This window comes from Aspergillus pseudodeflectus, assembly GCF_044049435.1.
Source record: "Aspergillus pseudodeflectus strain CBS 756.74 chromosome Unknown BJX68scaffold_58, whole genome shotgun sequence".
In the NCBI taxonomy this organism is placed as follows: Eukaryota; Fungi; Ascomycota; class Eurotiomycetes; order Eurotiales; family Aspergillaceae; genus Aspergillus; species Aspergillus pseudodeflectus.
Window position 1 is genome coordinate 167,698 of NW_027263834.1, and position 25,269 is coordinate 192,966.

The window sequence follows — 25,269 nt, forward strand, 5'->3', positions numbered from 1 at the left end:
ACATCCTGAGGTGTATAGCCCAGGGAGACGATAAAAGAGGACCGCTGTACCATTCCATGTCTGTGAGAATTTCACCACCGCTCCAACTTGCTGCAGGCGTACGTACAGTCCCCTCACTACTGTGTGTGAGACTACTTCAGCTCGAGCACCGGCGCCTCCTCCAAGAATGCTTGCCACCGACTTTGAATGGGGCTTTGCAACAGCTGCCTACCAGATCGAGGGCGCAGCCGCGGAAGACGGCCGGGGCCCATCCATCTGGGATACCTTTAGTCACCTGGAACCATCGCGAACAAATGGGGACAACGGCGACATCGCCTGCGACCACTACCACCGCTACGAAGAGGACCTCGACCTCCTGGTCAAATACGGCGCGAGAGCATACCGGTTCTCATTGTCATGGTCACGGATCGTCCCTCTTGGCGGACGAGACGACCCGGTCAACGAAGCAGGCATCGCCTTTTATAATCGCCTGATTGACGGTCTCTTGGCCCGGAAGATTACCCCCTGGGTAACGCTCTATCATTGGGATCTCCCACAGGCACTGCAAGATCGCTATGGTGGTTGGCTCGACGCTGCAGAGTCCCAGCGGGACTTTGAGCGGTATCCACATTAAAAATGACTCTCCACGCTGAGGCAGCATAGCATCCCCGCCTCATTCAACCGGAGTAATAGCCATTTAGGCACGGCTCAACACGCAGCATCTTGGCAGGTGAGATACGATGTTGATCAATCGTTTGCGTTGGAAAATGTTTGGTTGAGAACGGTCGACATCGACATTGACATAGACATCGTGTTCGTATTTTGGATGGATTGAAGATCACTCAACTGCTTTGATACGGCCAGCTGGATCAGATTTAGGGCGGGTTCGCCATCTGTCCAGATGACCAAACTCTAATGTTTGATTCTTTTACTTCTACTGAGGAGAAAACCGTCTGGTTATTGTCATAAGTGAGTTTTTCAGGATTTATCCACGTCTTCCCGTCGGCCACAGCCGTCATGCAACTACAGCCTATCTAGTATGGGCTGGACTTTCCCCCAATTGCTCAGCTGGCCGTGTTCCCGAGTGGCATTTATGCAGGGAGGAAGAGAGTAGCAATTGAGCCTATCTCGAAACAGGCCGGACAGTATCGGAACCGTCCATAATATGTGATGCCTATTAAGGATGAGATATGGCGTAGATCTGGAGATCGAAAGGAATAAAGTAGACATATGGTCTATCCAAGCTCACTGTTTCTATATTTGCTAAAGGCAAAAAAGAGGAAAGAAAGAAAGAAACCAGCACAAAATATAACAAGTAACAATAGCCCCTGGTCCAACCAAACAGCACCAGAATCAAAAAACATACTAAACACTGGGACTCATCTCCATATCCTTCCTCCCACGCTGTATCGCCCCGCTGGGATGCACAACATTAAACAAGACCATCGCCACCAGCATGAGGAGTCCATCAAACACGTAGAGAAACGCCTCGCGGCGCAGCAGGTAGCCATCATTCCCCATGGCATACTCGATCAGCCGGAAGACAGACCGGATCATGATGAGGATATTTGCAGCGTAGAGGACGCGGATATGTTTGCGCCAGAGGCTCGCTAGTTCCAGCGCTCGCGGCGTGGGAGTCTTGTCCGCGCGCCGGTTGAAGATTGCGCAGGTGATGATGAAGAAGCCGAAGAAGAGGATCTGGATAACGAGGCCGGCTATCACGACGTTTTCGCCGGTGTGCACGGCTGAGAGGGTCCCGCTGGCCATGATGCCGCCGCCTAGATTATCATGGGTTAGGTATGTTGTTCCACGGAGGAGGAGATCAGATGTTTATATCATGCACTTACCGGCAGCCTGGACAGTAAACGACAGTATGTCGCCAGCGACAAAGAACTTTGTGAGCCACTTCTTCTTGAAGATGCACAGGTGCTCGGCATCTAGTAGGACCACTATCCGTCCGAGCATCATGTATATGGAGGCCGCGAAGAGCGCCGGAGCCAGGAGGAGGAGCAGGGTTTGTTGGATATAGGGCCCCATTGACCAGTTGGGGCTTTCGTGGCTGGACAAGATCCGGCCAATGTATCCGACCCATTCGACTACATGTGGTGTCAGTATTGCGAAACAAAGAAAAAAAAAAAAAAAAAAAAAGAGGTATAGGTAGACGTACAGAATCCTCCAATGACGAATGGGATAAAGAACCAGGTCCGATGGCGGAAGAGCTGATAGAGGTGGACAAAGGTGGTGATGGCGAACAGGATGGTGAAGAGGATGGCTGCTGCCTCGGAGGGGTAGTAACGATAGTATGCCCAGACGGCATTTTGGTAGTCAGTGCTACCGTCTGCTGTTTGTCGAGTCCAGAGAGCCATTGTGAGTGTTGAGGGTTGAAAAATTTCAATGGGAGTTCCCCCTTGTGCTAAGTCGAGCTATATACTTTCAGCTGCGGCAAAGATTCATATGGAGCCTAAAAAAGTCCTCTCCGACCCCACTCGTGTTCGTATAAAGTGGCTCGACTCCGGGTGGGGAACCCTTCTTCCAAGCATTGGTGATGATTCTTTCATTGGCCAGCCTGCCGCCTTGGCCGGGCCCGATCTTGTTCTAGAAGCAGAATAAATGTGTAATTGGCTGATCTTATCTAAAGCTCCACTCGTACTCGTATGGATGAAGCTTCGCATCGATTCATTGGCCACATCTATCACTCGGCTTGAACCATGGATAGATGCCGCTCAAGTTTCTTCTGCCCTTTGACCATGTCCAATCAATCTCCAGCCTCCAGGTGGAGCCTTCGTGTTCGTACAGTCTGCAAAGCGGGGTCTACCGCAATCCCCCAAGCCACACCAAGGTAGTCAGCGAGTGGCCCTCGTGGTCCTTGGGTTCCTGTGGAAAGGGAGATCATGTTTGATTTCGCCAATACAATCCCCTTTGACTTGTGGATACCATTCTTCTTCTTCTTCTTCTTCTTCTTCTTCTTTGGCTTAGGTAGCAACGCCAAGTTAATGAGAGCTATTTCAGGTTTCACCAAGATCCAGAGCCTCCATATAGATGGAGGCTTGCTTGTTTTCTAATTGCTAGCTTGCGTCCATTTTCGCCTCAGGAATTGCTTCATACCGCTTCACTAGCCACTGGTATGCGATAAACGTCTATTTTTAGGTGACGACCGCGGCCATATCGGTTACGATACGATTCAACCAGCGACTACCCAGTGCAGTACAGGGCTCAAGAAACCCGAACTTATACCTGACACGCCGACGAGATTCGGCGCAAATGAGCCATGGCCGTGGTTATTCCCCTGAGCGAATAGGCCGCTAGACGAGCGAGCGCTATAGAGATCAAAATGGTATCAGAGCAAGGCGCAAGTGCTACGCTGCAGTCTAGCGGATCCATCGAGATCTTTTACTCAAACGGCCATGGTATGGGCTCTTTGCAAGCGACATGAAAGAAAAAAAAGGCACTGCATAGCCCTGTCCCGACAACCCCGGAATAAATCCCTTTAATGAGTTCTAGGTATTGTGGTTGGGGCTCTCTCGCGTCCGTCTTTGAGGTGCCATGGCCTGAATAGGCGTCTACCGGCCTGCGATCAACAAGTCATGTTGACTGGGCTGGGATGAGATACACCTATCGGGTGCTAGAGCAAGGCTATGCATGCATGCATTAGGGAACAAAACCCCCAAACAAACATAGAACACATGAAATCAAGAAGGATGGTATGAATATGGCTGGCCAGATTTCTATTTAAACAGCAGTATACCGCCTATGCGCATAAAGAGGCATATCCCCATCCCCCGGAATCAAGTCCAAACACCGTGCAATCTCAGCAGGATGCACCACATTCAGAAGCAGCATGGTAACAAAGACGAGCAGCGCATCGAAAATGTACAAGTATATCTCGTGGTGCAGAAGATACCCGTCATTCCCCTGCAGGTACTCGGCCAGCCGGAAGACCGAGCGCACCATGATCAGGAAGCTGGCCGTATAGAGGACATGGAGATGTTTGCGCCAGGGGATGTCGGGCGAGCTGGCGCGCGGGATTGGGTAGCGCTTGAGTTTCCAGTAAAAGTGCGTCGCGACGACGATGAAGAACCCAAAGAAGAAGATTTGAATGAACAGGCCGACCACGATGATCCGCTCGCCGGTCTTGAAGCTGTCCATGTTCCCGCTGCTCTGGATGCCGCCACCTGCCATGAATCCAAGGGTCAGCTACATGGGTAGTGGTCAAGGGGAGGAATACCAGGAACCCGCCTGGCGGCCGAACATACCGGCACCCTGCAATAGGAAAGAAAGGACATCGCCCGTGACAAAGAGCTTGGTCAACCACTTTTTCTGAAGCAGCGCGTGCGACTCGGCTTTGAGGGCCAGGATGATTCGCCCGAGGAGCATGTAAATGGATGCAGCGAGGAGGGCAGGCGCAAGGAGTAGGAAAAGCGTTTGTATCATGTATGGCACAAGGGTCCAGTCCGGGCTTTGCTTGCTTGAAATGGCTCGTCCGACATATCCAATCACCTCAACTGGGTGCTCATACAGGTCAGTATACTATCGATGCTGGCAGGGAGGACTGACTGACAGACACCTCCCACGACAAACGAGGTCAGAAACCACGTGCGGGTGCGGAACATTTGGAAGGCGTGGTAACCAGTGGTGGCTATGAACAGGAAGATGAAAAGAACGGCCCCGCCCATGTTCGGGTGGTAGTGGTAGAACTCGAACGAGACGGTGTTGGGATCTGTTGCGTTCGACATGTTGTAGGTATTCAAATATAGAAGGTCGGGATGAAATAGTGTTGCAGGAAGGAATTAGCTGAGTAGCAGGAGAAAGCTCGATGGGAAACGACAAAAGAGCGGACAGCCACAGCTGGCAAGAATGTTGGAAGGTGAGGTGTATGATATGCAGGCAGAACAAGCTCGCTGGAACTATGGTTTTATATCACATTACTTGTGTGGGCTAGAAAAGGAGAGCGAGCAGATACGAACACGAGCGGGTCATTGCCAGCCCCACCCCGGCGGTGCTGAATCAATGGGTGTCTCAGCCCTGGACCATCCAGCTTGTTGCATGTATAATTAGCAATATCTACCAAGCACCTCTTATAAATCTTGCTTTCCCTGGGTACAGTGTCCCCGAACATGCAGGTATCCTTGCTTAGGATCGCTGAAGGGCGGGCATGTATGGACGACCCACAGATCAGCCCACGGCGGAGGCCTTCGATGAGCAGCGCCCATTAGGCGCCGCCAAATCGCAGTAGCAACGAGATGAATTTCTTCGGCCAGAATGGGCTCTCTGCCGAATGCAGGGCGCGGACTGGGCTATGAGTGGCCACAGATGGATCGTGTGTGGACTATCTTTCGTCTGTTGTTTCGTGTAGTCCTCGACAGGAGTGGTGTCTAGCCCCAGAGTCAAGAGGTGATAACTGCCATGGGCCATCTCATGAGCGAAGCCAACTGAGGGTCGCTTGTGACGCCGATAAGATCAGACATCTTGAATATCTCGCGTTCAAACATCCCCTTCAGATACCAGCGGTCCACCAAGGTGTTGATAATATAAAAGTGTGCAAGGATGATCAACGAATGTCGCCAGACGGGGTCTGTTTGATTTGCCATCTCCAAGCAGGCGATGAAGTCACTGGTGAGCAGGATAGGCCAGGACAGCACCGCGGCCTCTTCAAGATTATTTTGGACATCGAGATCGCTCGGGTGGCCTTGCTCTCCAGTGGAGCATTGCAAGGCGCCATTGATCCGTGAGTAGATCATTTCCAAGACGCCGATGGCCCTCACCTGTTCGTTATACGGTCCATCTATTGTCGTCGAGGAAGCGAGGGAAGAAGGAGATTCAACATTACTGGAGATATCGAGACTCGGGGGTCGAATGGCAGCCCAAACCGCGTGCAGCTCCGCAATTGCGTGACTTGAGCCTGCAGCAAATACCCGCAGACGTGGCGAACAACGACTGAGCCGTGTTAGAGAGAGCTCAAATGGAACATCATTCCAATATTCATCGCCGTGGAAGAATAACAGCAAGGGCCGCAGACGACTCGCCTTGAGGGTTGCCCACTGGTCGAGTACAACTGACGAAATCCCTCTTATCAAGTGCAGCCAGCGAAGGTGGAGCTCATTGTCGCCTAAGCTCATACTTGCAAGATCCAAGAGTAACTCCTCATTCACACCCTGCGTGTTCAATCCGCTGAGATGAAACGACGCGTAGGCGAACGCGACCAGTAGCAGAGACCCAGCACAAATGGCTTCGCAGTTGAATTGGCTGATTTGGGACACCTCCTCCCTGAATCCCTGTAACCCGCATTGATAATGCTCCAGAATGCCTCGTAGACCAACCGTGTCCGATCCCGATCGCTGTGTGTCATGGTTCAACTCTGTTTGTGTCGCAACCCTGTGTGCGCCGCCTAGAGCAAGGAGCAAATGCATAAGATAATCGTGCTCCGCGGCCAGGGCCGGGATAATGCGCTCCCAAGCGCGCCTTCGCTTCGCATCAAAGGCCATCTGAGCGGCGGTATGCAAATGATAGAACTGGATGAGCCTCAGGTCATCCATGGGCAAGACATGGTCAATTGGCGGTTGCGGAAGCCTATTTGGCTGTGACTGATTCTCGACCAGTGGCTCCGACTGGGGTGACCGGTTTCGACGCCCTCTTGCGGATGGTTTTCTCGCTGTGGCCGCTGGATCAGGAAATATCGACCGGTCGGGGAAGGCGCATGGCTCTCGACGAGACGAGCAGGCACCGCAGGCTGGCCGCACCTCGTCGCACTGCAGGACAGACATAGCGCGTGATTAGGAGCTAGCCATGACAAGTAGCAGAACAATTCTGAGATCGCAGATCGCCTACCTTGACCCTTCGAAGCTTGCAAGGGAAGCAGCCGTGGCGAGACTTGGTGTGCCGGGCGCGGTGTCGCTTCCGCACGCGCTCCCCCTCCCCAGTGGCCGCCGATGATGAGCAGCGCTGACCTACCAGACCCAGCATGCGGAAGGGATGTCGCAGAGTGGTGTGTCTGGCGGGTTGCGCAAGGGAAAAGGTTGAGGCGGTCGAGGAGGAAGAGAAAACGTGGTTCAAGGTTGCCTAACGTCATCCATTTTGCAGTAGTGATTTGCCCCACAATTTAGACTCCCTGCAATATGTAACCTTAGTGGACGATCAGCACCGGAAATCACAGCGTTCTCACCGCCAGAGGCAATGCCAGGTTGATAGATGAAGAGTGTAGTCGCTTAGCTTGCAGAGTACATAGGATAGTATGATTGGTATGACTAGGAAGACCTAAATATGCCAGAACTTGACAGGTCTTATAAAGATGCGGTTAGTAGTAGACCTGTCCCTGATAACAAGCAGCAGGAACGAGCCATGGGTTACCTGCCAGATGGGCATCGGTAACTAATTAAAGGAGTCAAGGCCAGGGACCAGACTGGAAAAAAAAATAAAAAAACAAGATGCCGTCCTCGTGGTGGCTCTTGCAAGCAGGAGCTGCGGCAGGACAGTTTGAGAGCACACAAGACGGACCAGGCCCATGGTAAATATTCTCTCAACTAGAAAGCGTCGTTTCCAGACTCGGGTTGATCTTGCTTTGAAATAGTTCGCAAAGTTCAATCCATCCCACAGCTTCCATGTCGTTGCTGGCCAACCTTCCCATACGTGCCCAAGAAAAAATCGCCTCATTCCCCCCACCCACTGCAGATCTAGGCTAGGTTAAAGATGCTGAGACCCTTGGCGCGGAGTATGTAGGGGAGCACTACTGGATAATAAAGCCCAGGGCCGTAACAATAAACAGGCAATGCTGGTTTCCCTCTAGGAGTAAAACATGAACCAGAACTTTCTTAGACATTTAAAGCATGAATCTGGAAAGGACGATACTTATTTTAAAGAACTAAAGATAAGACACCAAACTCAACAACTGCTTAATTTTCATGGCGCTGACAATCTCAGCAACTTAGCGCAGGACAAGCGTAGTTGGCTCTTTAGTATTATAGTGGAATTTGCTTAGAATCTTGATGGCATCTCCTATCTAATCAGTGGCGATAAGCCATATAGGGCTCTCTGGGACGAAGAAGATAAAGATAACCTAGAAGGTGGAGACCACGCCCTGTACTAGGGAGAGGATCTTCCAGCTCCAGGAGTTTGACATGTTAAAAGTGCCATATGTGGACTAAGCCAGTGATAATAGATCCAACATACTATGCAGCCATAATGTTAGTTAATAAATCCAGAAATGAATGGTATGGATTCGGCTACTCACCCATGTAGTATTGTAGACAGCGGTAAGGATAGGTTAATATGTTGGATACGCCAGCTCTCCAAGCAATGGAGGAGAGGCTGTTGCGACAAACATTCCACCTAGACCAATGAAGAACCTCCCAGCAACAAACGTACCCATGGTCTGGGCAGATCCCTGCAAGATTACGGCACCAATAATAATGATAGAATTAATAAAGCTTGAAATTCGTCATCCAAGCTTATCTGCAACGAAGGGAGCGATTGGGAGAGTAACAACGCCGCTGATCGTTTGCATATTCACCACAAGGCCAAGCATGCCGCTGGAAGGGTGGTCGAAATCTGTAAAAGGACCCAGGGTAACTTGCGCAGCGCTAGATACAACGGACGACGTTTATAAGTACCAACCTTCTTTCCATTGCTGGACCGTCTGGACACCGTTAAGCATGCTACCGTCAAAGCCACCAACATAGCTCGAGACAAATGGAACCAAGAGGATCAGGTTCAATTTCACAAGATGTGGGACGCGCCACCATGACTCCTTTGTACAGAGTTTTTGAATCCGCAACTCGCTATCCTCGCTGGCAGGTTCCATGGCAAATCAGTGGAGATGTTACTTTGTCATGGGGAAGAGAATGATAAGGATACTGTTGACCTGGTCAGGAGCTGTCAGTCTGCAAGATGGAGATGGCGATATATATACAAGTCTGGCCTCAACTGAAAGCCCAGATAGTCTCCCCACCTTCTTTTACACGCGTATGATTGGTCTCTATACTCCAAACGTCGCCCATGGGGAATGTGTCACTAGGCGGGGTTTTTGGTTCCAGCACCAACCCTCTTTAGGGCAAGTAACTGAGTTCTACATGTGGGAAAGACATCGAGACTCAGGGACTAAAAGTCTTCACGTTTGGCAGAATTCACCGCCTGACGTTGGCTAGAACATTCAATCAGGCCACTGGGTTACGGCCCGAATTGAGGTTGAGAAGGGCCGAATTTGGCCGAGTTTCACCGAGTGTCACTACCTCCTGGCATCACCTCCACTGGCCTGGCCATGTGCAACGGTTACCCACCATGCTGAGGCTCTTTCACAACAGGTGACATGGCCGGGAGTTACTCGACAACCGAGATTTCAACAGCTATTGACCTGATGATGCTCTCCTGGCTGGAAGTGGTGGGGATCCACGCCCCGCAAAACGCCGTCTCCTCTCAGGACCAGACGCCGGGGGCATTCTTACACTTCAATGCACCTGGATCATACCAACAGCACCTGGGTGTTTTAGCCTAAATGCGGAGGATCGGGAGGAATGGCAAAAGCACCGCATGTTCCGAGAGGAAGATCGGTTCTCGCAGGTACCTGCTTACATACTCGCTGATCGCATTCGTACGTAGTATATCCTCGTATTCGTATGATGTTACAACATTGCCTCGTGGCGGAAGCAGTTGGCCGTCCCGCCACCTCCGCAGCCATGGCTTGGGCTAGTGACTTCTCCAACTGAGTGGTGGGGCCATTTTCAAGAAACCCCAAGCTTTTTCATGTTTAGACAGTACTGCTAACCGGCGAATCTCTTGGATATTGATTGAGATTTCCGATGTGGAAATAGCTTTCGGATCATGATTCATGTCAGAAGAAATCTTGACCAGAGTCAGAAATGCCTATGCCTATGCTCCTACAAGCGCCCAAAAGTCTATGCCGGGGTTTCTCTCGTGTTCGGTGAAACTGTGGGGCATTTGGAGATCGGTGGAATATCCTTGCGCAAGGTCCATATGAGCATGGACGAGGGCGAAGAGAGAGGCCTGGCAACCCCCCTCCAACCTTGCCTTGTAGAGGCTCATTCATGGAGGCTGTGGTACAAAAGAGGTTGGCAGCATGTTAAGATGTCTGAAAACCCGATTCCGGCCCTCCCCTGCCTCCATCTGAAACATACAGCATTGTACAATGGAGCGAGTTCGCGTCAACCCGGTTATCCCCGGGTTTTCCCCCGATCCTTCTCTTGTTTATGTGGACGGCACCTACTTTCTTGTTAATTCGACGTTCCACATGTACCCCGGATTGCCAGTCTACGCCTCCCAGGACTTGAGGGAATGGAAGCATATTGGTATGTGGCACTCCAATCTCAGCCCTTATAATCGATCCCCCACTCACCTGCTCCACCAGGAAATGCACTTGACGGGCCTCGACGGATGACTCTACAACAGTCCATGACCAAACTAGTCGGCCCCGAGGCTCCGGATGAGAGAATAGCGGCCCAGGGTGGCCTGATGGCTCCCTCGATCAGATACCACAAGGGGACATTTTATATCGTCTGCACTAATGTTTTCCACAGACCACCCTTCCTACCCAACGATCGCGAGTATCAAAACTTCATCCTGTCGACTACAGATATCTGGGCGGATGAGTGGAGCAACCCGGTCTTTTATGACTTTAATGGAATCGACACCAGCCTGTTCTGGGATGATGACGGGCAGGTTTATGTTCTTGGTGCCGCGGGTCCTGGCCCTGAGAGCCGGATTATGCAATTCCAGATTGATCTCCAGACTGGGGCCAAGCTATCCGAGGAGAAGCTGCTCTGGGAGGGGATCACAAAGGTCTTCCCCGAGGGTCCGCACATGTACAAGAAGGACGGGTGGTACTACCTTCTAATCGCCGAAGGTGGCTGCTTTGCCGATCATCATAGCATCATGGCCCGGTCGCGAGATATCTGGGGTCCCTACGAGGTGAACCCGGCGAACCCCGTGCTCCTCAAGGCAGACCCTACCGGTTACATCCAATACACGAGCCACGGGGACCTTTTCCAAGAGGCTAATACTGGTGAATGGTACTTTGTGTGCTTGGGGGTTAGAAAGAACAATGGCCGTTTTATCATGGGCCGCGAATCAGTCCTTACCACAGCAACATGGCCCGAGGGGGAATTCCCCGTAATCGACCCCGTGCGGCTTGATGTGCCACTGCCACTGCCCCTCGCCACCACCAAGAAGCAGGGTTTACCATTCGAATGGCCTGTCAAGAGAAGGCTGGACCGCCCACATGTCGCCTACCTGCGCATCCGCGATCCTGTCGAGGAAAACTACCAATACGACGGAAATACTGTCAGTTTGACATCGAGCAAAGCGGACCTAGACCAATCCGACGAGCCTGTGACTTTTACTGGGAAGCGGCAGAGGTTGCTGGATGGCTCAGCGTCGGCGACCCTCGAGTCACTAGGCGAATTGGGTAAAACACGTTCAGCATTCAAGACGGGGCTCTGTTATTACAAGGATGAGTATCGGTTCGTCCGTGTTTACCCAGACATGGACTCTCAGGAGATCGTCTGGGAGATGGTCAACAAGGCCAGGGGGATCGAACGGAGAACCTCTCGCAGCGAGCGTGCGCTCGGCCAAGCCGCGAACATTACCTTTGGAATTGACTATACCGAGTTGGAATTCACGTTCTGGTATTCGATTGACACGAAAGCGAAGCGGGAGCTCTCCAGGATGGATAGTCTGGACATGACTGGGCACGACTTTGTGGGCCCCGTGATTGGCATCTACGCCGTCGGCGCCGAGTCACGCAAGGTACGGTTCGCGAATTTCCAAGTGGAGGGTGTGTAATTTATGTCTCTCTTCGCTCTTCTCCTTCTCTGTAGCTAGAAACACCTGCTTTTACCCCCCGAGAAGGTCTGATGCCTTGGAATCCAGACGGGCCAGCAAGTCAACCAAGCGCATGGCGCACTGATTCGCCCTGAATCTAACCATGCTATTATCTGAGCTACTTTCTAGTCTGAGCAGCAAGGTGCCGACTCGTCTAATCTTCTCAACCTATTCCCAGCGGATAATGTGTAAGCGCCTGTACTTCTGCCTCGGGTGGGAGTAAACTTACGCACTGCTCTCCCTCCGCCTGGAGATGGAGAAACGGCACACTCTCCAGGACATTCAAAAAGTCTTGTGCCTGTTCGACCTGTCTCATGGCAAGCGCCAGGGGCTCCGTGCTGAGACCTATGATCTCGGTCATGTTGCTTTCAATCACAGCGCTCAGAACAAAGACCTTGATGCTGTGCAGAGTAATCAGGTAGCTGGTGCGCTGCCGCTGCAGGATGTCAGCCAGATCCTTGTCCCACACGCCTGGGCCAGAATCGGCGGGTGAATGCGAATCCCGGGCCGAGTTGTAGTGGGCAGTCCAGAGAGGCGGGTCATGTGTCAAGGTGACCATCTCAAAGTATGCCTCGGATAGCTGCGCGGCCCTATGGCTGGAGTCCTTGGGATGAGGATGTGCGTCCCAGGACCTCTCCCGGGTCGACTCGACGGCTTGGATCACCCGGGCAGCCATTGTCCACAGGCGGCGGATGACGTGGAATCCGTCCAAGAGGCAGTCTTCCAATACACCGGCGTTGTTGATATGATTGTCCGTGTTGTGACTGTGTCCGTGGCCGTGGTCGAAAAGTGACACGGGCCGTTGCGAACGGATCTGGAGAGTGAGTTCACTCTCAAACAACGGTTCATGAATTGTTACGGGGCGGCCCTTGACAACCAACGCGGTTTTGTCGCAGACATATAGCTGCCAAAATGCATTTCGGAGGATGGTCTGCTCGACAGGGTCCTGCTCTTGGACTGCGCTCTCATCATAGAGGTGCATTCTCATCGCGATCAGACAGGCTTCATTCAAGATATGGAATGCTATGCCGCGGCTCCCTGTGGCGATCTGTATGGCTGACGAGAGGAACATACGGATGGTGAGCGATGAGGAGTCTGGGTGCTCGAGGTCGTAGTCCTCGTAGACACTTAGCATATTGCGTGCTGCTTGGAGAAATAGAGCGGCCGTCAGATGCTTGTTGGGAAGAAGGGACTCGGGGACCACGTAGGCTACAGCCGCGCATAGGGCCGTGAGGAGAGTGAGGTTTCGGAGTGCCTTGATGTGCTTCGTATCGCTGTTCCCGTTCCCGTTCCCAGCTGCAAGACATTGAAAGATCCAGGTCTGATTTTCCGCCAAGTCATCGATGGTCGAGGGCAAGACGAAACACCGTTGAGCGGTCGCTCGGAGGGTTGCCTCGTGGCACATAGGGACAGTCCCAAACACGTACTGGGTGTACAGCAGGATACAGTGATTGGCAATCGATACCGGTGTCTCAGAGGGAGCCACAGCATGCAACCCCGCCAGGAGGTCTAGATGGACCCGGACAGCACTTTCTATTTGTATTTCCAGAGATGCAAGCAGGGAGTCTGTCCTCATGCTATAGGATGCCGGACTGTATGAATTCCTTCCAGTCGAGGGGACCGCGCCTTGGGCTCTTCCAGAGCCCTCGGTCGCCCAAGATGGTGAGTTCAGAGGCTCTGTTGGGGCAATGTCCTGGCATTGGGCAGTCTTGGGACCCCGTTTCTTCGGGGGTGGGTAATGGCAGAGCGCCTCGGCGAGGTGACAGTTGGTGCAAGTCGGTAGGCCGTCACACTTGGAGATTCTCCGGTCAGCAAGGGGAGATGCCAAACAGAATAGAAATGAGACAAGTGGGCCAAGATTTTATTGAGGAAGACTCACCTTGACTTTGCGGCGACGGCATAACTCACAGGCCTGGGTGGTCCCTCGCGAAGCCATCGGGTCGGAATGTGTCGGTGGAATTTGAGAGCAGAGACTGTAGGGTCGGGGAAATAGTGGTTGAAGTAGAGCACTGTCGGCTAAATGACCAGACTTGTTACCCCGCATGCCGGGAGCATCCCGGTCGAGGGACCTGGACTAGACTGAACGTGGAATGGCGGCTCTAGGCTGTGCTGTCCCATTGGAGGTCAGGATAAAGGCGGATGATTCAGAGGGTTGGGGTTCTGTGGGGACAATTGCCGACCCTGTCAGTCTCTCTTTTCTCCGAGGACGGTTTGTCCGAAGGGCCATAACATTCGTTGGGGATAAAGACCATGGACCCCCTGAAGAAGGAAATAGTATGCTCCTCTCTGTTCAGTCGTGGCCGTCTATACCAGCAGTATCCGATATATCTGCCATCATCAACATGGTATCCTCCGAGCAAGACGCGCCCAAGGGACTTCCCTCGAGTTTCGTCTGGGGTTTCGCTACCGCTGCCTACCAGATCGAAGGTGGTGTTGATGAAGGTGGTCGCGGTCCTTGCATTTGGGACAAATTCATGCACCTGGAGCCCTCCCGTACTAACGGAGTTAATGGCGACGTTGCCTGTGATCATTATCACAAACTAGAGGAAGATCTCGATCTTCTTGCCAAGTATGGCGCAAGGGCCTATCGCTTCTCCATTGCTTGGTCGCGTATTATCCCACTAGGTGGCCGTCATGATGCTGTCAACGAGGAGGGAATTGCATTCTACAACTCACTTATCAATGGGCTCCTTGACAGGGGTATCCAACCATGGATTACATTATACCACTGGGACCTGCCCCAGGCGCTGCATGACCGATACGGCGGCTGGTTGAACGTCGAGGAAGTCCAGAAAGACTTTGAGCGCTATGCTAGGGTGTGCTTTGAAAGATTTGGTGATCGCACCAAGAATTGGATCACGCTGAACGAGCCCTGGATCGTTTCCATCCATGTGAGTAGCGAGCCTCCTCTCCTCCCCTCTCCTGTTCAACTTTCCATTACCCTCAAGGCAACCGAGGGGCTGACACAGCTACAGGGGTATTCAATCGGCATCGACGCCCCGGGACGGAGCAGCACCAACAAGCTATGTGCAGAGGGCGACTCAACACGCGAGCCCTGGATCGTTGCAAAAGCCCTCATCATGTCGCATGCCCGCGCAGCCAGCGTGTACAACAAAGAGTTCAAACCCACGCAGGGAGGCAGTATTGGCGTTTCGCTCAGCGGCGATTATTTCGAGCCGTGGGATCCCGAGGACCCTCGCGACCACGAGGCGGCTGAGAGACGAATGGAGTTTCAGTTTGGCTGGTTCGCCAACCCGATGATGTGAGTCGCACCTTGGTGGTGTCGGTTTTCCTGTATGTGCATACTTGCTGATATCCCACTCCTCTTCCCCTCAAGGCTTGCCCAGGACTATCCCGCACCAATGCGTGCGCAACTTGGAGACCGGCTTCCTGCGTTTACAGACGCTGAACTGGCCCTGCTTCGCGATGCCCAACTTGATTTCTACGGCATGAACTACTATACTGCTCAATTTGCCCGTCACCGCTCTACCCCAGCCGAGGACATAGACTACAAGGGCAATGTGGATGAGCTCGCACAGAATAACGCCGGCGTGCCAATTGGTGAGCCCAGCGGGATCTGGTGGTTGCGCCCTGCCCCTGACCGTTTTCGAAAACATCTCGTACGGATCTACAAGAGATATGGGAAGCCCATATGTATCACAGAGACCGGCTGCCCCTGTCCCGGCGAAGAGAAGATGAGCAAGGAGGAGTCTGTCAAGGACGAGTACCGCCAGCGATACTTTGCCACCCACTTGGATGCCATTGTTGGCGCGATTCAGGATGGCGTCGAGGTGGCTGGGTACTTTGCGTGGTCCTTGATGGATAATCTAGGTAAGTTCCCTCGGGTTAACTGCCAGTTTTCCTCCACATTCCACCTTTAACCGTAGCTAACCACGTGTCTAGAATGGGGTCTGGGGTACAGCTATAGATTTGGGGTGACCTTCACCGACTACGAGACACTCGAGAGAACCCCTAAGGAGTCCGCCTTGAAGCTCCGAAGCATGATCGAGGACAGAATGAGCATATAGCTCACCGTCTGCTGAGCAGGAAGTTGTCAGTCAGTCTGTGATAATCCTTGCGGCCAAGTCAATCATTCTTTCAAAGCAAGAGCGATATTTTATAGATACTTTTGATGATAGCCGCCTACCATGAAACCTCAGTATAAACAGTTTCTCCCTGTTCATAATATGCATTTTCTTGATGTTTCACTCCATCCTCTCTCATGGACCCTGGGAATTACGACTGTCTTCTCTCGCAAACCCGAACCACGCGCCTAGTCACGAAGAAGATAGGTCGCTGGACACTCCATCTGAAGTGATATCGCACTGGCCACGTGTTTCTGTCCATCCAAATACGCAGGCGACGATTGGAGGCAGACTGATATTTCTAGTCAAGGCAAAAGACACCACCACGCCTGCCCCTTTCCTGATTGGTAATAGACCTACTTGGCTCGACCCTCTATCGATTACAGACGCCATCCGCTCCTTGCTATTCTCCTTTCCTTAGCGACCTTTCGATCCCGTGGGACACCCAAGGCTCGCGCGAGTACTATCATATGGGCGCGACGGGGCACTGGGAAGAATGGCCTCCAAGAAAATGGCAAGTCGCCCAGGGAGAGCATGAAAGGAGCCCTCTCTGCAGTTTCCCGCTTGTGCGTCGAAAGTCGCTCCCCAACTGGGATGAGCTTGGCCGGAACCTGGCATTTGAAGAGGGAAAAATCCAAGTTTCCATGGAGGAGAGAGGCATTGTTTCCAGCGACGGCAATCACCGCAGATACTCCGAGCTAAAGGCTGAGAAAATTGAAAGAACTCAGGCCTTGCGAGGCACCCTCACTCTCTCTGCAGCGCCAACGGCTTGCAAGCACTGCCCGTCGTGCAACCAACTGAGCCAATCAGTAGCGATTAAAGTTCAAATGAAGTAACAGCTCTGTCTCGTTGGTACTTGGAGACGGTCTGTTAGGCAGAGGATATAGGTAATGGTGTCTGCTTGGCTGAGTCTTGATCCAGGCAGAATCCCAACAATGTCTTGTGATGGCCGTTTCTGCTTCCCAGTCGAGATCCTCCTTGACGTCGCCAGCTACCCAGGACTTTGAGAGATAGGCAGAGGTGGCGCTGGTGCAACGCCGCTATATTCTAGTATCTAGAGGCTCAGAGATACTCCCACTGGTGTGGGAGGTTATGAGGGCTCTGTTGAATGCCGGCGCGGATATTTGTTGGGGTCCCTGGGTTCCAAGGATGGCCATGAGCGCGATGATGGCCAGGACATGTCTGCGGCAATGCGCGAGACCGACAGCGAGGGCAGTACAACGCTCATGATTGCAGGGGGGATGGAGACGACGATGTTATCCGTGTGCTCATCCCGCACATGTCCCGAGCCAATGCCCGCAGCTCGCGGAATATGTCTGGCGAGTCGGCGCTGCACCTTGCAATGCACAGTGGGAAGGAATTGACGGTTCGATTGCTCGCTGGATGGCTCCCAGACGGCGTGCACGCCGTGGACTGCACCTGGAGGATGCCACTGGCGGTCGCCGTGCAGATTCAGCCCGCGAATGCTGTTGAATACCTCGTTGATAAAGGGTTCAACATTGCGACGCGCGATATCGAGCACAGAACACTCCTGTACCATGCAGTTGATCGAGGCAGCGAGCCAATCGTGCGGCTGCTGTTGGAAAGGAAATGCCCAGTACGCAAGGGGAAGGCGGGGATCGTCCGGCTCTTCCTCGACCATGGCAATTTTGCGGAGCATCGCGATAGAGACGGTTAGATGATACTCACGAACGCCGTCCTCGCCGGGTCGCTGGAGGTGGCCAAGGTTGTCGCCGCAGCCGGCACAGATCTAGAGGCCCGGAGTGAGGGAGGGTCCATGAACGGTGCAACAGCGCTAATGACGTGCCTCACGGATGAGCACGAGAGCATCGCTAATTTCCTCGTCAAAAGCGGCGCGGATTCTACGGTGGTGGCATAAGATGGATAACAGGTCCTCTGCCATGCTATCCGGCCTGGATGGCCACGATTGGCACAGGGGCTTTCGGGCTTGGATCCAATTCTGCTACATCTGAAGCTGTCCTTCCATCCACATTCCGTCACCCAGCCCTAGGGAGGGCTACAGGCTTGTGGCGGACCGATGTCATGGCAGTCCTGCCGTGGGCCCAGTGTGGTTGCTAAAGCGGCGATGCTCAATTAGCTGAGATCCGGTTACTGATGTTGGAGCAACAAGGGGTTCCACATTCGCTGCTCGTCGACAGAGAGGATAAGACTACTTGGAGGAAGCCAAGGGTCACGCTGCGAGATGTTGCTTTCGGCTCAAGGGACGCGGTCAGGATCAATTCAATGTGGATTGCTCTTTCATTGTTGCATCTGTTCAATGCAGACCAAGACCGTTGTGGTATAGGCCAGTTCGGATATGACATCTTTGCCAAATGAGTTGTCTTGGAAGATGAGTCCTTCAAAAGATAAAAATAAACATCAAAGTCTAAATCCATGCTGTGAGCTTCATAACAAAGTAACGGAGGGAGACATGGGTCGTATAATTCCCCCCTGGGTGCACAAGGCTGAATCAGGGGCTCCAGTAAACATCCAACCTCCAAACATCACAAACTTCTCTTTCAGCTGTCCACAATCAAGGTGGAAATTACGCAGAGAAATGACAGAAGCAATTGTAGTTTATGTTGCTTGCTGAAATGACCGAAAACGGGGGTGAATTGAAATGTGTCGCTTGTAGGTCTCAACAGCCGGGGTTCTTGTCAGATAAATATAGGACTTGTGGCTTCAGACATGGTTCACTATGACACAACCCCATCATGATACGGCTACCCCGTAATTTGAGCAAATTGCCACTTTGCTTACTGTCTGGCCACCGTGTCTTGACATTCAATGTACACTGGGTTGTTGGAGGACTCGTGGATAGGGCCCTGGGCTATCCAGAACCAAACCCGAGACCGATGGTAGACCAGAGTTATGATATAGAGTTAATGCAGCTCGTGAGTGAGCCTAGTCAAGTGCGCCCACTAATTCTTTCCTTCTCCCCAGGCGCAATGCCCATCGCTGTGGATGGAACACATGGGTAAATTTGCGCATGCAAACGCCCGCAGACTGCTGGCCACTAAGACATAAGCTGTGTAGTGGTTTCAGGAAGCGAAGCACCGCCTGGGCTTTAAGACATCCTACAGAGAAATTATAAGAGCGAGATCCCCTCACCTGGCAGTGCTGAGAGCAATTGAACAGTTGCCATGCTCATCTCATCCACGATGAATACAACCGCAATCACACCAACTCGCGGCTGGGTAGAGGAACCAAGAGGACGCGGCACATGGAGTATTCTGTCAACTTGTCTGCTGACCATTTCCCTATGCTGCTGGACCTCCGTGTGCCCAAACATTCCCGCCAAATCGGAGGGCACATGGGCGCGCTTGAGGGATAAAATCCACCTCGCGCTGCTTGCAATTCTCGGGCCGGAGTTCCTCCTCATGGTGGCGATGGGACAGTGGTCCTCTGCCAGGAGATCTGTCAAGGTATGAGTGCCTTCATGACTTTCGTTCGCGTTGGGCTGACATATTGATGAGGGATTTCGAAAGTTGTATGAGACGAAACGGCTCGCAAACAACGACTGGACCATGTCGCACGCGTTCTATGCAGATATGGGCGGCTTTCTCCTCGATGGGCCTGGGATAGACGCTCCGTTCCCGATCGATGCAAAGCAGCTGCTCTTTCTCGTCGAGCAGGGGTATTTGGTGTATCCACGAATCAGTCGGGAAGATATCGGGGACAGGGATAAATCGGATAGAGTGACGAGGGTTTTTACCGTCTGCCAGGGCGTGTGGATGATGCTCAACTGTATACTGCGAGCCACCCAGGGTCTTGCCCTGACCACGCTCGAGCTGGCCACCATATCCTTGGTTATCGTCTTCGTCGCGGCATCCTTCTGCTGGTACCACAAGCCGTCGGATGTAACGACGACCCGCACACTCAGTCTCTCAACTCACTTCGATCTGATAAGAGCCGTGGTGAGTTTGGCAGCAGCAATCCATCTGCAAAGCACGTGTCTGGCAAGTTCACTGACAGAGTACATCCAAGCATTGCCGTCGCGATCAAGTCGAGTGGTACACCAACCCTCTCGACTTCCTCCAGCCCAAATTCTACATGCTGCAGATGTTCTGGATCTACTACAACCAACTGCTGGCGCGACTCCACTGCCCCATCTTTAGCGGCCGCGTCACGACAAGACCATATAACCGCATCCCGAGCGACGAGTTCCGGCAGGCAGATCTTCTCGGGGAAGCGATCGCCTTCCCGTTTATCGTCGCCTTTGGGTGGCGTTTCCACTTCCCGTCCGAGGCTGAGCGAATCCTCTGGCGCATCGCCGCGAGCTATACACTGGGCTACTCGATACTGGGGTGTTTCTGTATGAAGCTTTGCGATGGCGTTATCCTTCGCGATACATCAAGAGGGCAAGGCGGACAACAAGGGCGAGAGATGCCGAAGCGCAGGAAACATCGTTCAGTCGTCTGGTTTGGAGGGTTCGGAATATTCACCCGTCCAAGGATCCTCGATTGGAGATTCCACTGGAGGCGCTTCTCCTGATTTCGTCGCTTGGCATTGTGTACTGCGTCTGCCGAGCGTATATTCTCGCCGAGGACTTTGTCGGCCTGCGCGAGCTGCCTGCTTCTGCCTTTCGGACTGTGGCGTGGTCGGTCTATGTGCCGCACTGGTGAGACGGACGAAGGTTGGAGGAGGGGACGCGAGGCGGAGCACTCGTACAAAAGGGCTGGGAGACGATATATCAAGCCGCCTTTCGTCTCGCCGATGCAAATATCCACCGACCTTTCGTGGATATATGCTGATCCCGGCGATACAATGAACCTCCGCGGTGGTCCAATACCATGGCTGTCGACCGATACAGAGAAGATTGCGTACTGGCAGTCCTATCGCCTTTCCCGCGGCGGACCAACCTTTGCCATTTTCCACTGTGTGTGAATTTGTTTGACTTGCTCGCTGATGGGATGGCGCAAGCGAGAGAGGTGTAAAAGACACTATGTCCATGAGCAGGGGCTTGCCGATGGACACTTGAGGAAGGGGTTGTCGCAAAGGACCGGCCGAAGATCGGTTGGAATTTGTTCGGATCGGAGGTCATCGCGCGATTCGGGAAAAGGTGGGCGAGACAGGCGGGATAGTCTGTAGCTAGGTATGCGGTGGCTTTCGTCCCTAACAAGTATTATTTGTGGTCAGCGTTTCGACCTCTCTTCTTATCTTATCCATTGGGATCAGATCTTGCGTTCTCCCAGATAATGGGCCCTGCAATGGCAGCTGGTGTACCATGTGAAGCTCGGAGGGGAGGCAAACGGCGCTATCATTCTCCGAGCTAGGTTATAGCACAAGGTATGTCATCTTCGACCGGAACACGTTCAGATCCCTGCATTTCCGGTGCGGAAGATGTCCCAGCAGGCCTGGACCTGACGAGGAAACAACGGGGGAACAACGAGGACATGGGGCGAGCTGTGAAAGCACGCAAGTCCACGACTGGCAGACTAGCGGTTAAGCTCGATGGATCACAAGAGAGAAGAGCACGAGGTGACATCTATGGAGGGCTGCTTCCTTTTTTGAGGAAGAGGGATCTTGACGAGTTTGAGTCGGGGGGTCATCCGCCGGTGAGACCAGAGCAGCTAGTCTCCATGTGAGGGCGCCTTGCTTTTTCCCAGGCAGCAGCGCAGCGGGGTTTCGACACGAAAGCTCCTTGAGATGCAATCCAGATGACCTACTTTCCGGAAATGCAGTGCTCGAGAGGAGATGTCTCGCATACTGGACAGCACCGGAGACCTGGCGCTGATATCCCTTCATTAACTCCGCTGAGATAGGGCAATGTCAGGCAAGACAAACGGGTGGGAAAGAATGGCATGAGCCGAGTCCTTCGGTGCCAATGATCATTGAGGTTGGACAGCACCGCCTTACAGGATTCCAATCCATGCTGGTTTGGAGGATGAGTAGCCAGTGAGCAGTGACGGGACAGAAGCCTCGAGATCACTGGTGAAGAGTAGTAGCACCGAGTCAACTGTTCTCCAAGCTTGGTACTGTCGCATTACTCCGTAGTCAACGCCAGACTTTCCCCGGGTCTGGACCGCGCAGCGCACACAGTCAACAATCCGCCCTACCCCCTGCCGTATTGAGCCCTCTTTCCTTCATTTCTTAGTAGGGCAAGTGGCAACTGTTGATCCTTGAGAAAAGCCATGCCTGGACGCAGAGAACGCGGCTGGAAAGCACCTCACCGTGTTATGCCGCAAGTAGCCTCGAGATTGAAAGAGAAACACAGCAATTCTTTCTGGTAGTCCCTCTCTTGTGTGTTTCGGTCAGCAATGAGAGGCCCCAATGCCCCCGCTCATTGGAAAGTAGGGGGATGTCCGACACCGCGGACATCATGACCAAGACTTTGATCTGCAGCCGACAGTGAAAACATTATCATTAGTATTGCGGTTTCCCATATACGGATGTTTATTAACGTAGCACAGAGCAAAACACTGTAACTTGATGTTTGGTACTGTAAATCCCCCGGTGGCTTCCGAGGTTCGCCCACGGCGCAGAGTTAGTAGTCGCCTTCACGTGGTTCGTGGGGCCTCGCAACTTGCACTCTGTCTTGAGACCCTCAAAATACTATCGAACCCTTTCCGAATCGGGAGGTACCAACAACATGGATGATCCCTGGGCGCATTCATGGCGAAAGCTGAAACACAGCTAAAAGGCAATTTCTCCAGGAGCTACTCCAACTGTTGTGCAACACAAGCTGCGGTGAAGATCGTCCCAGAAAATGGCGATGCTAGCGGAGTAGACGCCTGACCCTTGTCGTCAACCCCCCCTCGATTACATACATCCCTGATTTGGACGATCCAGCCATCTCTGATCTCCGGCAATCTGCGCTAGCCAAACTTAATCCAGGCATTGGTTTTTCCAACTGTGGTTAGCGTGACGCCGAGCATGCCTGTCACCCGGAAATCCGAGCTAGCATTCAACACCAGTCACTAGATTAATGTCATGGCACCTTTTTAGTCGACTGGTGAAGTTGTTATCGCCTGATCCTCCAGCCCTACTCCGTATTAAGGCTGGTCCTCGAGAAAATAATGCCCGGACGGCAGAGACCACTGCTCCCAATTGGCCGTGCGGCTCCCCAACTCGTCTGGAATTTGAGAAGAAGAAAGATGTTAATCTTTCTGGCCTTTCCCTTCTTCTGTGTTTCAGCCCGCGATGAGGTGCGCCAAGGCCTTCGCTTCTTGAAAAGTGTGAGACTCTGATCTCTAGCCGGTGATCACCTGCAGTCAGGAGGCTAGTGTTGGTTTCCCATATCCAGAGTACCTAGGTTTATGATATATCACCAGACAAAATAATATAACTTGTTGTTTGGTACTTTTTATCCCAGGGAGTGGCGACGCCGTATGCGTCACGCCACCAACCAAAGCCGCGGCGCGCAACTTTCTTCAGGAGCTACGTCGCTAATCAGTGGTCTTTTGTCGTCTGGCCCGCGAAATCCTCGGTATTTGCTAGTGCCAGGGACTGCTCCGCGGTTATGATTCTCCGCTATCCTGCAGTAGTCTCTAATCCAATGGCATTCGCGATCCCAAGGTTTGAAGGATCCACTCCAGAGCACAACCCGCGACAAATGCCATTTCAACGGCCAAAAAGTGTCACTGGGTGGTTGAACTTTGTCGAGCTCGTCCGAATCACGATCGTGCCCTGAATCCGATGCTACATATGGGCAGCTGCTTAGAATTCGTATTAGATTAATTAGATTATATGAAGTCCGAGCCAAGTACTTAGCGTGGCACATTTCTAAGGATTTGTCCGATACAACAATGTTGTACCCCGTCATCGTCATTAGCGCACGACCTTTCGTCCAGCTTCCTACATGTCCAAGATCGCAATTTCTGAGTGCCCTAGTTGCTATTTCTGTTCTCTTTTGAAGCCTCCTGCACTCGCGGCAGGATTTACTCCTTCACCTATGCCTGATTTCGCCTGCACTCAAACCCCACGGCGGGGGTTTGTGCCTGGCCTGAGATTATATAAATGAAGATGGGCTGTAACAGTTTGCTGTGCTTAGATCTCTTTTCAATTACCTGTTCGCCACCTAAAGCTCCTTTCTTTGCTCCCCGCAGCCGTCATGTCGCAGAGACCCTATGTCAATGACAACAATGCGCCACCAAGCCGCGTGAGGGCCGACAACGGAAACGAAGCCCGACATGCGAGCTCTGTTTTCGCTTCTGCACCGCAGGCACCTTCATCGCCTAATCAGCCAGTCCCAAGCCTTCCGACGTCTTTTGCTGTATTTGACCCTTTCGCGAGCCCGGCTGCAGCGGCTGCCCATCCTGGTCTGCTGGAGTACCAGACCGCCAACTGGGATACCGCGACGACGGCTTCCGCGCACGGCACCCAGTCAGCAGGGTACATGGGCAACCCCCTTGAGCAGCCCCTGATGCAAACCGGCCATGTGTATCATGCGATCCAGCAACTCTCCATTGGCGACGATACGGTACCAATCGGGTATGCCCCATACAGCAGTCTCCGGACTCCTTCTGTTTGGCTTCGCGACACTAATGATTCTTCGTATCTAGAGTCACCCCGGAGGGCACTCTCATATGCCTGTGGCCGAACTGTTCCCATCGCAGCAGCTTTAGGCGCAAAGGTTGCATCAAGCGCCATACCATAACGCAACATATCTTGCCTGGGGCTCACTGGTGCAAGTCGTGCGGAAAGACGTTCAATAGATCGGATAACCTGTTGTCCCATTGTCGCCGAAAGCATCCCGAGAGCGCATAGCCGCGCACTTGTCTGCGGTTCCATGTCTGTTGACGGGCTCGGTCCATGGTCATGCGAAGGAAAATAAGGGCTGGTTGTTTCTCGGCCCGGCAATTTGTATCTTAAAATTGAGTATCGTTAGCAACAAGAAATCTCCGCTCAGCGCTGTCATTATGTCTGATTGCTCCTCGAAACAGGTCTTAACACCAAGCAGTCTTGGTCGTTAAAGATAGAGACATACACACACACAGGCGGTATCATTACAACCGTGTCCTGTACAGTTTACCGCAAGCACTGAGCCAGTCCATCGTGGCAGAAAAAGGGGTCCAATCTGGATGCGACGAGACTGCTCCGTCGATGAAAATGATCGTGGTGGGACAGTGGGACCGGTGTGTTACGATGGCCCGTGCGCGCCGCGGAGAAGTTTTGCCGGGCCGGCAGATCGGAGGACCCGCGCGATTGGGTTGAAGATTCCGCTCTCTCCTGGCACGGAGTCTCCCCACTGACCTGCCTCCACTCAGATTCCAGACTCTTGGGACTTGATGCCAATAATCTTGTCATAGAACACGATGACCTTGATTCGAATATTTCCCTGACATCGAGAAGGCTTCCGTCTGTAAGCTCTGTTTGTGTCCTATTTGCGGGCATTGGACATGGGCTTCCTCCCAATTCTTGTCGACTTGTCTCGGTC

At 52.7% G+C, this 25,269-nt stretch overlaps 11 protein-coding genes across 11 annotated transcripts; 5 read left to right on the plus strand and 6 right to left on the minus strand.

Annotated features, from left to right (window-relative positions):
- Positions 1 to 166: 166 nt before the first annotated feature.
- BJX68DRAFT_271223 (glycoside hydrolase) lies at positions 167 to 613 on the plus strand (the record flags this gene model as incomplete). The annotated part of the gene is made up of 1 exon (XM_071046902.1): positions 167 to 613. One exon carries the CDS (start codon positions 167 to 169, stop codon positions 611 to 613), a length of 447 nt encoding a protein of 148 aa, XP_070894534.1.
- A 731-nt stretch (positions 614 to 1,344) lies between these two features.
- Positions 1,345 to 2,345, minus strand: BJX68DRAFT_271224 (RTA1 domain-containing protein; the record flags this gene model as incomplete). The annotated part of the gene is made up of 3 exons (XM_071046903.1): positions 1,345 to 1,757; positions 1,827 to 2,075; positions 2,147 to 2,345. The coding sequence occupies 3 exons, from the start codon at positions 2,343 to 2,345 to the stop codon at positions 1,345 to 1,347; spliced, it is 861 nt and encodes a 286-aa protein (XP_070894535.1).
- A 1,163-nt stretch (positions 2,346 to 3,508) lies between these two features.
- On the minus strand, positions 3,509 to 4,883 carry BJX68DRAFT_245729 (RTA1 domain-containing protein). The gene is made up of 2 exons (XM_071041546.1): positions 4,233 to 4,883; positions 3,509 to 4,151 (listed from the first exon to the last, which is right to left on the minus strand). The coding sequence occupies exons 1-2, from the start codon at positions 4,408 to 4,410 to the stop codon at positions 3,709 to 3,711; spliced, it is 621 nt and encodes a 206-aa protein (XP_070894536.1). The 5' UTR covers positions 4,411 to 4,883; the 3' UTR covers positions 3,509 to 3,708.
- BJX68DRAFT_173756 (uncharacterized protein) lies at positions 4,368 to 5,159 on the minus strand. Its single transcript, XM_071037098.1, has 3 exons — positions 4,944 to 5,159; positions 4,534 to 4,883; positions 4,368 to 4,481 (listed from the first exon to the last, which is right to left on the minus strand). Exons 1-3 carry the CDS (start codon positions 4,954 to 4,956, stop codon positions 4,473 to 4,475), a joined length of 372 nt encoding a protein of 123 aa, XP_070894537.1. The 5' UTR covers positions 4,957 to 5,159; the 3' UTR covers positions 4,368 to 4,472.
- BJX68DRAFT_173736 (Zn(II)2Cys6 transcription factor domain-containing protein) lies at positions 5,068 to 6,994 on the minus strand. Its single transcript, XM_071037096.1, has 2 exons — positions 6,805 to 6,994; positions 5,068 to 6,725 (listed from the first exon to the last, which is right to left on the minus strand). The coding sequence occupies exons 1-2, from the start codon at positions 6,937 to 6,939 to the stop codon at positions 5,364 to 5,366; spliced, it is 1,497 nt and encodes a 498-aa protein (XP_070894538.1). The 5' UTR covers positions 6,940 to 6,994; the 3' UTR covers positions 5,068 to 5,363.
- Positions 6,995 to 10,114: 3,120 nt separating this feature from the next.
- BJX68DRAFT_271227 (glycosyl hydrolase) lies at positions 10,115 to 11,766 on the plus strand (the record flags this gene model as incomplete). The annotated part of the gene is made up of 2 exons (XM_071046904.1): positions 10,115 to 10,274; positions 10,334 to 11,766. 2 exons carry the CDS (start codon positions 10,115 to 10,117, stop codon positions 11,764 to 11,766), a joined length of 1,593 nt encoding a protein of 530 aa, XP_070894539.1.
- Positions 11,767 to 11,866: 100 nt separating this feature from the next.
- BJX68DRAFT_258167 (uncharacterized protein) lies at positions 11,867 to 13,741 on the minus strand (the record flags this gene model as incomplete). The annotated part of the gene is made up of 3 exons (XM_071043481.1): positions 11,867 to 11,902; positions 12,035 to 13,597; positions 13,685 to 13,741. The coding sequence occupies 3 exons, from the start codon at positions 13,739 to 13,741 to the stop codon at positions 11,867 to 11,869; spliced, it is 1,656 nt and encodes a 551-aa protein (XP_070894540.1).
- Positions 13,742 to 14,147: 406 nt separating this feature from the next.
- On the plus strand, positions 14,148 to 15,833 carry BJX68DRAFT_258168 (glycoside hydrolase superfamily; the record flags this gene model as incomplete). Its single annotated transcript, XM_071043482.1, has 4 exons — positions 14,148 to 14,696; positions 14,781 to 15,067; positions 15,143 to 15,636; positions 15,709 to 15,833. The coding sequence occupies 4 exons, from the start codon at positions 14,148 to 14,150 to the stop codon at positions 15,831 to 15,833; spliced, it is 1,455 nt and encodes a 484-aa protein (XP_070894541.1).
- A 1,147-nt stretch (positions 15,834 to 16,980) lies between these two features.
- BJX68DRAFT_271230 (uncharacterized protein) lies at positions 16,981 to 17,550 on the minus strand (the record flags this gene model as incomplete). Its single annotated transcript, XM_071046905.1, has 1 exon — positions 16,981 to 17,550. The coding sequence occupies one exon, from the start codon at positions 17,548 to 17,550 to the stop codon at positions 16,981 to 16,983; it is 570 nt and encodes a 189-aa protein (XP_070894542.1).
- A 1,501-nt stretch (positions 17,551 to 19,051) lies between these two features.
- On the plus strand, positions 19,052 to 20,777 carry BJX68DRAFT_271231 (uncharacterized protein; the record flags this gene model as incomplete). Its single annotated transcript, XM_071046906.1, has 5 exons — positions 19,052 to 19,315; positions 19,367 to 19,807; positions 19,878 to 20,205; positions 20,277 to 20,511; positions 20,567 to 20,777. 5 exons carry the CDS (start codon positions 19,052 to 19,054, stop codon positions 20,775 to 20,777), a joined length of 1,479 nt encoding a protein of 492 aa, XP_070894543.1.
- A 2,829-nt stretch (positions 20,778 to 23,606) lies between these two features.
- BJX68DRAFT_245737 (uncharacterized protein) lies at positions 23,607 to 24,914 on the plus strand. Its single transcript, XM_071041547.1, has one exon. It carries the CDS (start codon positions 23,944 to 23,946, stop codon positions 24,487 to 24,489), a length of 546 nt encoding a protein of 181 aa, XP_070894544.1. The 5' UTR covers positions 23,607 to 23,943; the 3' UTR covers positions 24,490 to 24,914.
- The last annotated feature ends 355 nt before the right edge of the window (positions 24,915 to 25,269 follow it).